The sequence below is a fragment of the Quercus robur genome, chromosome 10 (assembly GCF_932294415.1).
Source record: "Quercus robur chromosome 10, dhQueRobu3.1, whole genome shotgun sequence".
Taxonomy (NCBI): Eukaryota; Viridiplantae; Streptophyta; class Magnoliopsida; order Fagales; family Fagaceae; genus Quercus; species Quercus robur.
The window spans coordinates 3923006-3937023 of NC_065543.1; the positions used below are offsets into that span (position 1 = coordinate 3923006).

A 14018-nucleotide genomic window follows, 5' to 3' on the forward strand; every position below is an offset into this window, starting at 1 on the left:
TTCTTGTTTCATCAATTTTTTTGAATGGGTGTCAAGTGTTTGCTTGACTTCTGAATTAATCAAACGTGTGGGTACTCCTAACCTTTCAACTCTCTGATTCTTTCCCATTTTCATAGAGGTTGTTGCTATGAGGTTGATGCAACAAGCATATCAAAGAGGTAGTGCAAAATCAAAGAGGTTCCTCTCGCAGCAGATGTGTAAGCACCCTTCCTTGGCTTGGTGCTAAGGTTTAGTTTTCTACAGGAGTAGAAGATGATGATGTGCATTAAAATCAAGTGATTCATAATGATAGAAAATCTTAAGAGTTGTTTAGTTGAAGTTTTTATCTATAAACAAACTCATTAGGCTGCAAATGTGTATAACACACTACCAACTACTAGCATAGTGCTTTGAAGAGCTCCTCGAACCATGGATGCGTCTAACTATATTAGCTAGCTGCACTTTGTCAAGGTGTTGCAAATTTCACAAATTATAGGCTAGAGTCTTGTTTTCTTATCATATGGGGTCTTTGGGTTTACAACATAGATTATTATGGGTTTTCTGGGACTTGTTTTTACTACATATATTGCTAATTTAAAGGGATTTAAATGTTATTTTGGAGTGTTTTGTTTCCCACTAAACTGTTGATTTTTACACTAACATAGACTATAAGATAAAAATTGAAAGTTAACACCAAATCAAGGTGTTCATTTCAAAATTTTAAAGTTAAGGATATATTTACAAATACCCAATACATTGGCAAGCACGCTGCACGTCCAAAATGCTAAACTCTTCTTAACATTAGTACAGATTTAACAATCAGAAATTATGAATTTTATTAGCCATGTTCTGAACATTCAATAGGTAAAAAAGTTCATCAATTTTATAGAAACAAAACAGAAAAACTATATTGCTTATTACATAAGATCTAAATTGCTGGAACGTGACTAGTGTTAGATTTAACGAGTCCTTCCTCCAGCTAACTTATAGATTGTTACTCTCTCTCTCTCTCTCTCTCTCTCTCTCTCTCTCTCTCTCTCTCTATATATATATATATATATATATATATATATGATAGTAAACCTTGAGAAGGTCAATAATACCATATGCACAAAATGACTTTCATATAAAAAAGAATCAAAGAACAATTCAGTGATTTGGTTGTACTCAATCTAACTATATACTTTGTTTTGGCGATATATGAACATGTGTGTGGAGTTGACACGCACGCCTATACATAGACTAAAAGTTTTGGTTATGTAGACATGTACATTGGCTACAAAACACAGTGACTCACTAGCCCCTGCATATGATCCACTTAAACTAACCTCACAACCTAAATATGAAAACAAAAATCAACAAAACCTTCTGCCACCCACAATTCACACATAAACACTGCAATCATTAACCAGCCTAAATCAACAAAATCTATTGCCAAATGTCAAAGAGCTTTTAAGCACAAGAACTGATTTATGTGCTGTTGCAGTTTCAGCTCAAGAAATTAAAAAGGCCAACCTATAAGTGAACTTTAAAAGAGATGTTGAGACAAAGAATGTGCATGTTTTTATCAATGGGCATCAAAGCAAGCTCTAATAGCAACCATTTCAATATTGATTCCAAATTACCATAAAAATTTTGATTTTGAAAAAATTTCATTTGGAATCATGACTTTCATAATTGTTTCAGATAATTCACAAATTTGCAGTAATCAGTGTGGTTGGTGAGATTACTTTCTATTAATTAATTCAGAAGCATTAATCTATCCACAGGTGGGGAGATGTTCGGTCAGTCCGCATATTTGGTTTGGTTAGTGTAGGGAACCTTATTCCTTTTGACATGATTGTTGGTGTGGCAACCAACCACTGACAGATGCTTTTCCGCTTTCAAAATGAAATGGTCTCAAATGTTGAAAAATGAGCAGAAGATTTCATGAAGGCTTTCCTCAATTGACTGAAAAGCTACTACACCAACACAAATCATGCAAAAATAATTTCATAGAAGGCTTTCCTCAGTTGACTGAAAAGCTACCAAAACCAATCATGCAAATAAATTCCTGAAAATATAATGGATTATCATTTTTTTTTTCATTTTCTAAGTAACAGTTCAGAAAATGCTATTGGAACAATGGGAGGAAGGAGGGGACAATTGGCATGAATAATACACTTATTGGATTGAATCAATACTTTATATACTAGAAGGGATTAGAAAATTGAGAAAACAAACCAACTAAAACTCCTGTTGGCTTGGGAGTGGATGAAAACTTCATAATTTAATTTTTCATCCAGCTGATTGAATAATCTTAATTTTAGGTCTATTAATAATGTGGATCCAGGTGTTATTAATTCTGCTAAATAAGGATGGGAACCTGAGAAGAATTGAGGTTTATTTTGCAGAAAGTATTGAAGTAGAGCAAGTACATAATCTTGGAAGACTAATCTCCCCTTCTCTAGTCAGTAATACAAAACTTTTGTTTTTTCTTTTATTTCTTATAAATTTTATGAGGGTTAATGGACTAAAGGAGTTTTCATAATCATTTATTCAAGGGGTCAAAGTGTGGCAAATATGTATTCCCTATCTCATTTCTCTCTTCTTTCATTTTTTATTTATTTTTAATTTTAAATTTGTTGTTATCTTTAGTTATTTGCTTATGGATTCTGAATAATTTACAGAGAAACCTTGCAGGTGATATACAAGGAGTGAAGCTACAGTGACTGGGCCTAAAATTGATAGAGAAGGCCAAGAAAGTCATAGAAAAGCCAGCATGCAATTTCAACCACTTCAGCTGCTGCTAATTGTGTGTCATCTTCACCCACCACACAAAAAAAAAAGTAGAGATAAATGTTACAATTTTGTGCACCAAATCTGATTAAGAGTACTGGTCCTAATAATGAAAACACATTCAGTTTGACAATCTGTTTGAACTTTGAATCCAAGTTTCTTAAGTACACAAGGACTAGGAAAGTTTTTTTTTTTTTTTTTTGAAAAGGTAATTGCAATATATTAAAAATCAATTTGGTATACAAAATAAAGAAAAACAGCAAAGCAAAACAAGACTAGAAAATAAAATACACAAAACCAGCCATATAATTAACGGCACAAAGGTTGTCTATCCAGGAAATCCATCAAAGAAAACGTGGAGAGAGTAGAGGACTTCAATCCCCATTCATGAAGAGTCTTCAGAAATGAAAACTTGAAGATTGGTGCAGTGGACTCTCTGTCCTTGAAAATGCAGCAATTCCTTTCACCCCAAATGCACAAAGGCTGGGAAAGCTAAGGTATAAATTCACAATTTTCTTTTGTTGCCATGAAAATTTTACATTTATTACTTTATCACTCTTAGATTTAAGATTATTGTGGTAAAGATGTTAAAAGTTATGTTATAGAAAGAACACTTTGAGTTGTTAACAGAAGCCTATTTGTGATCATTTATGATTCATTAACCTCAGTTTCCACTATATATTAAAAAGAAGAAAAACAGTAAATTACAAATCAAACTATCTATATGATTGACAGAACTTGCTGTTATCAATGGTGAAACAAAGGCATTTGTAATTTATCCGACTAATGGCAAATAAATGACTGGAAATTACTTCATTATATCCATGTCAGCAATTAAAAGAGTCACAGCAAAGGACATTTTGTGAATAAGTTGAAGAAAATGAGAAAATTATGAAGAAATGGTATTTGATGCTACAATAATTAAAAATAAATAAAAATAATAGTTGGAGAAAAGAAAAAGTAGGAATTCCATTAAATACGGACATACTATTGGCTTTCTATGGCATCACATAAATTTCAGATGCTACCAGTTGAATGATCCAGCTATCTATTTGTAACGGACACTCTTGGACCTCCAGGGGCCATTCCTTCAGCACATCCTTCCTTTTAGGGAAAATGAAAAATTTGCAGATCCCAAAATGGGGTGAGGCAATTTGTAGAAGCAGATGGATCAGTTCTGCAGTCATAGTACTGCTTTTGAAGAAAATTGCCAGTCTTCTACAAAAGCAGAACATTAGGGCCATCAGTAACATATAAAAGTACTTTTAACTGCTAAACAGAATTTTAACAACAATAAGCAAAGTGTTATACCATGCAATGGCAATTTTGATTAACCATCTCATATGAAAAAATGCAACAGCTTACATACTCGACAAGCATAAAAGACTCAGGAGTTCATCATTTTATATGTAAGTGTGAAACCACAATTCAGTGATTTGACTGCACTCAACATAACTCTATACATTGTAGATATGCATATTGGCTATAGTCACTGTGACTCTACAAATATATATAAACTAAATTTGGTTTTGTAAATCACCAATTATGAAGTAAATTATGTATAATATCCAAAATGGTAGGAGAAAGCAAACCTGAGGCAACAGTTCCCAGATGCAAACTTCTTGCCAGCTTCCTGAGTTAGTCTTCGAAATCAGAGCAATCTGGCCACCTTCAAAAGGTAAAAACCATATAGAAAATGTTAGAACCATCAAAAAAAAAAAAAAAAAAATTCAAGTGTATGTCAACAAATGGAACGATTAACCTAATAAATTGTATGAGTAAACTTACCCGCTATCCTGGATATCAACAAATGGAATGTGGTCAATCTTGGACCGTTCATTGTCTTCCAAATTGGGGCAATCATAAATGATCAGCATTTTCAACTGGGTGAGGCATCGCATGGCTTCCTCGGTGGGTAGATGCACCAAGTGATTGCAATCCACAATATACAGCTTTTGAAGAGAGAAAAGGCAACCCAAACACTCTGGCAAAGCTTCTATTTCAAAAAATCGTTGTATCCACAGAATTTTAAGGTTAATGAAGTATTGAATTTGGCCCAGGAGAGAGTGGGCTGACTCACACAATTTGAGCTTTTGGAGAGAGGGGTGGGAGTATTGAATGGAAGTAGAACCCACACACTGGACACCTGGCCAATACCTCAGCTCAGGACATTCCTTTACTACCAACTTCTGAAGGGACACGCAGGTGTGCAGTGAGTCTGGAAAATCTCTCAGTTCATTACAATAACTTATGGTCAACTCCTCAAGGCATGGAAACACCAACACCTCACCTGCATCCTTCCACACTTCTAAGGCAATCATCTCCACCAATTTGAGTATTCTCAATGCTGGAAATAATGTAGTAGTATTTCTGTAACTCCCATCACTGTAACTGTAAAACTCACTTCCTATACTTCTTACCTTCTCCATTCCTATTATTTCAAGAACCCTAAGACAGGGTAAATGTCCCAAGGTGGGAACTTCTTCACATTCTGTACACCCATTCAAATAGATCTCAATCAAATTTTGATATAGCGACAAACCAGCCCACCATGATGGGAATTTCTTTCCTTCATACCTTTCTATTGTTAAGCTTTTCAAATTTGGGTGAGGCTGGAGGCCTTCCAACACCTTTTCATCTTTATCATAGCTGTCCGCTGCTCTTATTGATGATGTCCAGTGTAATCCCAACTTAAACATTTCCTTTTCTTTTAATTTTGCACTTTTGGCTTCTTCCTCATCTTCCACCTTCTCTAGATTACTTATTTTTATTTCTCCCCTGAGATTCTTTAAAGCTCCCAATTCCTTAATCCGATAACCTTCATCTCGACCCACAACAAATATTGGCAATGTTTGAAGGCAAGTCAACCGCCCTAGATTTTTAGGTGCTTTCTTAATTTCATCAATACAAATATGTCTCAAGTTAATCAAATTGCTTAGGTCTTTTGGAAGTTCCATGAGAAACCCTTCGATTCTTAAAGTTTGCAAATTGTAAAGCTTAGTGATTGAATTTGGTAAATGATTAATTCCAGTGATGTGAAGAAGCCTTAGATGTATGAACACATCAATTGATTCTGGCAGCTCTATCTTCTTATATCCATATAACTTTAAAACACGTAAGCTTTTAAATACTACTAATAATCTGTCGCCAAAGTCAGCATTCTCTAAACTTAATGTGCATAATTTTGTGAAACAATCACCTTTAAATGAAATTCTTGGTGTTGTTTGGCCATCAAATCCAACAAATAAACTTCGTACGTCGCTGAAAATACCTGAAGTTTTTGATTTTGAAATTAAGAGCACAAAATCATGTACGGAATCATGCATTCTATAGCTGATAATATTACCATACTCATCCCTTTTACCCTTTTGTAAAAAGGATTTGTCCAATAAAATTTTAAAATACTTATTACCAATATCCTCCATCAACACACTTTCTTTAGACGGTTCAAGAAACCCTTCAGCCATCCAATGCTGAATTAGTTCATCCTTTCTAATTTCATAATCTTTAGGAAAGATTGCACAATATGCAAAACACCTTTTTAAAGATGATATTGTAAGACCATCAAACCTTGACTTTAATTTTAGAAAGACATCATCATCATCATCCAGTAAATCCCAACTTTTTAGGACACGGTATTCTCTTCCTATAACTTCTGAATCATCAAGGGAGGAGTCTATATTGTCTAGGCTAATCTTGGGGTTTGAATTCACAATTTTAAGACCCAAGCCATCTACTTTATTCACAATATTATCCAATGCATGTTTGAAAGTCTTAACTTCATCAAAATTGCATAATGAAAAACTAGGTACCTGATTCATCATTTGGTATTTCAGGAAAGTGTCGTAGCTGAACTCATCTAGCACATTATCAACCTCATAAACTACATCTTTAAGCTCTGTTAACCAAATCCTCACAGAATCATCGCTTACTTGTCTTTTTTGAGCATCATATAACATGACATGAATCTTGCATAACGTGTAAAGAAGATTTTTCAGCTCCTTGTTCTTGGAATGCTCAGTGGTAAGTGAAAATACATTGGCAACTAGTCTGTCCACAATATCATCGAGGAAAATTTCAACTATATATTCTTCCTTGCCCTGCAAAAGAGAAAGTAGTATGAAAAGGTTTCCAAAGTGTTAAAAAGGTATGGCTTTGTTAGAAATAAACAACTATGTTGGGACTAAACAAACACCTGTGTGACAATTCTATCCATAATATTTGATGATGAAGATGAAGCTGAACTCTCCTTAGCACTGCTTAAGGATGATGCACATTTAAGCTTTTTGTTAGTCTCTTGAGTTGCCCGGGCTTCTTTTTGAACTTCTTGAGACACGGCTACACATGCCACAATGTTATGGCCTGAAACTCCAGCCAAGTGTGCCTTAATCCTTGTTGCACCTCCAGGAAAATCACCATGACAAAAATTACATTTGAAACGACCATGTAGACGTTGCTCAGCATAATCCCAAAATTGATCTCTCTTTCTACCCATATTTCTTTTTTCCTAACAATAAATACATAAAGAATAAAATTTCATAACCGAATTAGAAATTAAAATAATTATATTTATAAAAGATAAAAATAAGTTTATTCTATTTCTTTAAAAATATTAGAGAGAGAGGCTTTACTTAATGATATGATATAGACATATGGTAATCGTATTTGCCAACTCAGATCTGTATCAGTATCAGTTCTCAACAACTGTTACTATTGAGCATGTATGGCGTTTTGGTAGGAATCTAGTCCATCTCCCCCTCCCTTATTGTGGAGACAGATGATGGAGGAGGTTCTTCCCTTTAATTGTGTTAATTAAAGCATAAGAGACATGTAAGAGTGCACTTACTCCAGTATAATTAGCTTGCAAGCAAAAACTCTCTGAAAACAAATAGGTAGATACGCAGTCAATGGACGTCAGGAAGAGCGAGAGAGAGCGCGAGAGCGAAAACTCTGAAAAGAGCAAAACAGAGAGAGAATAAGAGAGAGAGAAGAGTGGTCTCGCAATTTATATTTGTTTTAAAGTTTTAAACGGTCCTATTAAAAAACAAAAAGTTTTAAACGGATTTAGATCCGTGCAATACCTAGGGTAGGTATGATAGGAAAAATTATTAAGTCCGTCGAAGAACAGCGGATGTAGTTTTTTTTAACCTCTTAACTAATAAAATACTTTTACTTATGTAAATATGACATTACATAATAATTTTTATTTTTTATTCTTTGTGCTAATTAAGAAGTTGACTCACACATTTACATAAATAACATTATATTATTGGTTGAAAAGACCATATTAGCAGTCTTCTGTTGGAATTAATAATTTCTCGTGCAATAGGACAAATTCCATCCCACCATTTAATCCAATGGTTAATTATTTTGACCTCTCACCTGTCCAGGTTGACAATTCGTGTGTCACTTCTGTTTTCATTTCAGCTTTCCAAAATTTGAATTTCACTGAAACTCTCTCTTCTCTCTCTCACTTCAACCGGGTTTTCTCCCTCACTCTCTCAACCTCCACGCTCTCAACCTCCACGCTCTCTACCTCTGTGTCAACCAGTTTTCTCCAATTCTAGCATACCCAACTCAGACACATCAGCAAAAACAAAGAAAAAACAGTAACTCACCATCTGAGATCCCGACCCCCAAACACTCGCACCCTTTTTAAACCCAGATCAGAGAGAGTAAGGGCTAGGGTTTGGAGAGAATCGGGTGTAGAGAGACGTCGATGCTTTTCAGACACTGAATGTTCAATACACTGAAAAGCTTTCACAGAAAAATTTTGACAGCATATATTTCCATTAGGAGGTAATTACATAATATTGACTTTCAAGACTTCTTGCAGATGTGTTGTTAAAAAGGCATGCTTTTATTGTGTTGAATGATTCATATTGAGTGTCGCTCCTTAGATATAGAAGAAACTAAATGGGTAGCACAGATGAGCAAAATCTTAATTATACAAAATTTATTTTTCAGATTTTCAATTGTCCTGGCATCCCCAGAAACTACTATAGATGCAGATCATTAGCCATGAAATTTGTTGTTTATAATTTCTTTGATAAAATTGGTTCTCTAATCTTAGTCTTTTTGGATTTAATTTGTAGTCACTTCGGTTACTTGTTTTTTTAATAATTTGCATTACTTACACAACTGAAAACCATAATAGCTCATTACTGAGCTTTGGGTATGGCTGAATATGCTTTGGGTGTTGATTTTGGGGCTTATTGGGTTTGAAAGATTTGAGGTGAAGAAGGTTGGGATTGAAAGGGTGTGATGGATCATGGAGCACACAAACCTTTTATTCTAGTTACCTTGGTTGTCAATGGCTATCAACAACCTTTATTCTTCTCTGAAATTTAGTTGTGTATAAATATTATATATCTATGTTTGATAGCAATTATATTTTGTAAGGTTGAATTTAATCAATCATTTTATTGGCTTTATTCCGTGCCAAATTTGCTTGTATTTCAGCATTTAGTAACCCTGTATTTAGGTGGGCTTGTTGTAAGGGTAGTGAGTGAGATAGAGTGAAGTTTGCTCAAGAGTGTGCAAGAAAACAGACACGTGCCAAGCATGCCGGAAGGTGAACAGTCATGCTAGCTGGAGCACTACAGGACAAAACAGGACAACTGGCCATACGGTTATCTCGCGACTGGATCTCGCGACTCAGTCAAGTCGCGAGGTCAAGCCGCGAGCCAACCCTGTTTTGTAAATCCTGATGTTTCACATTCCTCTCTCACTCCAGTATAAATACCCCTTTTACCCACAAATGTAAGAGAGCTTCCAGAGAGAATTTTAAGAGAGAAACCCTAAAGAAAAACAAGATTGATTCACCCACAATCTATACATTAGAGTCTCTTCAAATTCCTCAACTCTCTTCCTCTCCATTGTCAAATTCTTGAAAGGCATTTTACCAAACCTTGTTCTCACCATATTCATCACTATGAGTGGACTGTTTGGATTTCTGGGAAGCAGTTAGGAAGGAACCAATCTACATTGGTTGATGCTACGGTCTAGTAGTGGAATCCGGGAAGCTAGAAAAGAAAAAGGTTCGGCGCAACCTCATTAGAGCAAGAAGCTTGGAGGACTTAGGTGCACTGGGTAGATTAGGCTTGGAGGGTCTATTGCTGTCCATGTATCCCAACTATATTTTCTAGTGGATTGTTTACCGCTTGAAGGGCGGCGGAGAGGTTTTACGCCGAGGGCTTCGGTTTCCTCTTCGATAACACATCGCATGTTGTCTTTGTGTTTGCATCTTCCTTCCTTTTATCTTTGCCTTTTATTATCTGCTGTGGGTTATGATTTTAATTTGGCTTAGATAGTTTTTTCCAATTCCATATTATAGCTTATGTTAATTTTCCGCACACCAGTTGTTTGACATAATGCTGGAATTGGTTAAGTTGTAATTTGGGGGTCTAAACGTTCAAGGGTGTTTATACACATATTTGAACTTTCAATTGGTATCAGAGCGGGTACACTTTTATTGGTTTCAATACCATTGTGTGATCTTTGACTCCCTATTGAGATGGATCGGTCTCAATCCCTAAATGCACCTCCATATTTTGATGGTAGTAATTATGCTTTTTGGAAGGTTCGCATGAGAGAATTTCTTTGCTCAATTGATGAATCTATTTGGGATGTTGTTGAGATTGGTTGGACCAGACCTGAGGCTGCCAAATCCACATGGGATAAGGCAGCACTCGCTGCATCTAATGCTAACAGTAAAGCACTCAATGCTATTTTCTGTGGTGTGTCTCCAGATGAATTTCACAGGATCTCTCACATTATCGTTGCCAAAGAAGCATGGGAGATATTGGAAACCACCTACGAAGGCACAAAGAAAGTGAAAGACACCAAGTTGCAAATGCTGACCACTCGGTTTGAGGAGCTAAAAATGAGTGAGGATGAGTCCTTTGACTCTTTCTATGGGAAGCTAAATGAGGTGGTTGTCAGCAAGTTCAATTTGGGAGAGAAAACGGAGGACTCTAAAATTGTAAGGAAGATCCTTCGATCTTTGCCGGAAAGTTTTCGTGCTAAAGTGACAGCGATTGAAGAGAGCAAGGACCTTGATGACATCAAAGTCCAGGAGCTGGTTGGTTCTCTTCAGACTTATGAGATGTCGCTGCCCAATCAACGGAAGAGTAAATCTCTTGCTCTTAAGACCAATAATGAGAAGGAAGATCAAGACTCATCGGGAGAAGATGTGGTTGACAAAGATGTTGCATACCTTGTTAAAAATTTCAGAAAGTTCTTGAAATTCAAAAATAATGGTAAATTTGGGGATAAAAGAAAATTCCAAAGTTCAGGAAGGGAGAAAAGGGAATTCAATAAGAAAGATGGAAAAGAATCTCAATCTACACAAGGTGTCACTTGTTTCGAATGTAACGGGCATGGACACTTTAAGAAAGAATGTCCGAACTATTTGAAATCGAATGGCAAAGTGTATGCCACAACATTGAGTGACTCGGATTCATCCGACTCAGAATCTGAAGAAAGCTGTGATGGAAAGGGGAACTACTCAGCTTTTATGACTATTGCTCATGTTGAGTCTTCAGACGAGTTGAATCTGCTTGTACGAGACCCTGGAGAACATAGTGATGAAGAATCACTGGGAATTGTTGAAGAATCAGATGCTGAAGAAGATGAAAGCACAGCCAATCTTCAAGAGAATTATAACTCACTCCTGGAGAAGTCGGGTGAGTACACAAGGGTGGCCAAGGCTGCTGTGAGAAAAATGAAGAAGGCAGAGGAGGACTATAAAAGTCTCCTAATCCGATATAGAGAGGCCAAATGTGAGATAGAAACACTGAATGGTGAGCTGTCCGAAGCTTACACAAAAGTGAGATTTCTTGAGCAAGAGGTTGTGCAAGCAAATGCTAAAATAGAGAGGGTCACCACCAAGAAGCTAGATGATGTTATTTCATCTCAAAAGAGCTTTTCAGACAAATCCGGCTTGGGATATACCGGAGGAAGTAGCTCATCTGGAAATGTCACTAAAGAAGTGAAGTTTATAAAGGCCAAAGAATCAGCCGATGTTGGTCCTACTGCTGAGAAGCCCAAGATTGAGGAAGAGAAATGTGGGGAACGAACGGTTGTTGAATTCCCGTAATCGATCTGTGGGCAGATCTGAATCTCGTGCCAAGTCTCGTCCACGACCACAAAGAGATCCTAGATCAACTTATGTGTGTCATCATTGCGGACTTCAAGGGCATACTCGACCAAATTGCCAAAAGCTGAGAGCAAAGAATAGTGCAACTCCTCAAAGGTCACGAGGATCTAGAAATGATAGAAGAAATTGGGCAGGTGAAAAATCTAGAGATCAAAATGGTGATCCCCGAATGATGAACGTGATGAAGATGATTGGTGCATTCACCAACTGCTTGGAAAGCTTCTCACGAAGGTTTGAAAGCCCTAACTCCCGTACCCAAACCTCTAAGGAAATCACCCCAAACGCAAGTGACGTGTGGGTGAAAAAGGGTACTCATGCATAAGCATTACAACATGTCCATGCATTAATATTTTCTATGCTTTGCGACGATGTTTGTTTGTTTGCTTGTTTTTTTGCTGATGGTTGTTTGCTTGTCTACTTGTGCATACTTTTGAGTTTTTTTTTTTTTTTTTTTTTTATCAATCTTTTTCTTCTAGTGTCAAAAATCCAAAAAGCACATAAAAATTAGAAAATCAAAAAGTTTGATTGACATTGTTGAGCTTTTGTCTCAAAACCTGTTTTGCCTTGTACCTTTGTGCTAATGGTTTTGTGCATTTTCGAGCATTGCTTGTTTCTTTGCACTCATATCACTGTGGGAGAAATCTTGAAATCTATGTGATTGTTGTAAATAGATCTTCAAACTTGTCATGAATGATTAGTGAATGGTTATGATGATCTTGAGACATGCATAGACTTGTGTCTATATATCTTCCCACTCTTTATTTTTGTTTTTGCTAAAAAGAGCTCACCAAATGTAAATCTCCAAATAAAAAGAGATATTGAGCTGCAAAAGCCTGTCGTATATTCTAGTATTCGACTAGGAAAAAGGGTAAGCGACCTTATATTAAAGTGAATGTTTATTCAAAAAGCCAAAGGCTAGTTCATTAAAGTGAAATATCCTATATCACTCTCACAATGAGAGGTAATTGTCTCAAAGGATCAAAAAGATCAAATGTTATGATTAAAAGTGGAGTCAAATGTAAAGCTCCAAGATATGTTATCAAGTTTTGTAGGAGGTCATATATACATATTTCTATAATTGAGATAGATCACATGATCTAGTGCTAATTGTGTATGCCTTGGTTGAATTGATCATTGAAGCTTCACATTAGACTAAGGACTATCTCATTGTTGATATCCACACACAACACACAAGTTTATGTTCAATAAATGTCATATTCATTTGTGTGATTGTACCTGATGAAATGTGTTTTCACATGCTCAATTTTTGTTAATTCAAGCACAAAAAGATTTTTGAGTGTTTTAGGTGTTTTTGGAAAGTATTTTGTTTAAAAAATCTGAAAATTTCAAAAATCCATTTTTGCCCTGTTTTGGCGACTCAGTCGCGGGTAAGTCAAGTCGCGAGACTCAGTCGCGTCTTCGCGGGTCATTTTTGGCAACTTGTTCGCGAGTGAAAGGTCCAGTTGCGAGGGTTACTCAGAGATTTTCGCGGCTCAGCTCGCGACTCCCTCGCAGGTAGACCTTTCAGTCGCGAAAAACACTTAGAAAATTTTTCAAACTTTTGTCTTTGAGTGTTTTAGCGGCTTGAACTGGCGACTTTGTGGCGACTCTCTTCAGTCGCGAAAAACGCGTGTTTGGCAAAAATAGGGGCAGTTTTTTAAATCTTTTTCAGTTTTCCCTCGAACTTTTGTGACTGTTTATCTTCTTTCTCAACTATCTTCTTCCCAAACACTCCGTGCTCCCATTTCCAAACTCCATTGTTGCGTTTTTTTCTGCTCAAAATCTCCAAGTAACAGGTATAGGTTTTCATTCTTGAACTCCTTTCTACTTGATTTTGGGTTTTTCCCCCTTGATTATTCGCATTTGTTTATGTTTTTGAGATGGGTTTGTGTTTCGGCTATTACTCTTTGTTCATGCTTAGTTTGTGGATGTTGTTGCTTGAGTTTAAAATTATTTTTGTTGTTGTTTTTGGTCTTCATCATGGTTGATTTTAGTAGCATAAGGTTTAATTGTTTTAGTTCATCTGAGTGGTGACATTTTTGTCCTTGTCACTAACAAAGTTCTGATTTGTTCTACACATGTATTGTACGATGTTGTTGTG

General features: G+C 36.1%; 1 protein-coding gene across 1 annotated transcript; it reads right to left on the reverse strand.

Moving 5' to 3' along the window:
* Positions 1–3555: 3555 nt before the first annotated feature.
* On the reverse strand, positions 3556–7747 carry LOC126703203 (putative disease resistance RPP13-like protein 1). The gene is made up of 5 exons (XM_050402159.1): positions 7604–7747; positions 6953–7264; positions 4546–6857; positions 4350–4426; positions 3556–3975 (listed from the first exon to the last, which is right to left on the reverse strand). The coding sequence occupies exons 2-4, from the start codon at positions 7250–7252 to the stop codon at positions 4396–4398; spliced, it is 2643 nt and encodes an 880-aa protein (XP_050258116.1). The 5' UTR covers positions 7253–7264; positions 7604–7747; the 3' UTR covers positions 3556–3975; positions 4350–4395.
* Positions 7748–14018: the final 6271 nt, after the last annotated feature.

Coding starts and splice junctions, on each gene's coding strand:
- LOC126703203 (XM_050402159.1), bottom strand. CDS start 7,252: ATGGGTAGAAAGAGAGATCAATTTTGGGATTATGCTGAGCAACGTCTA. Junction 6,858..6,952: donor TGGATAGAATTGTCACACAG/GTGTTTGTTTAG, acceptor TCTCTTTTGCAG/GGCAAGGAAGAATATATAGT. Junction 4,427..4,545: donor GTTGATATCCAGGATAGCGG/GTAAGTTTACTC, acceptor TACCTTTTGAAG/GTGGCCAGATTGCTCTGATT.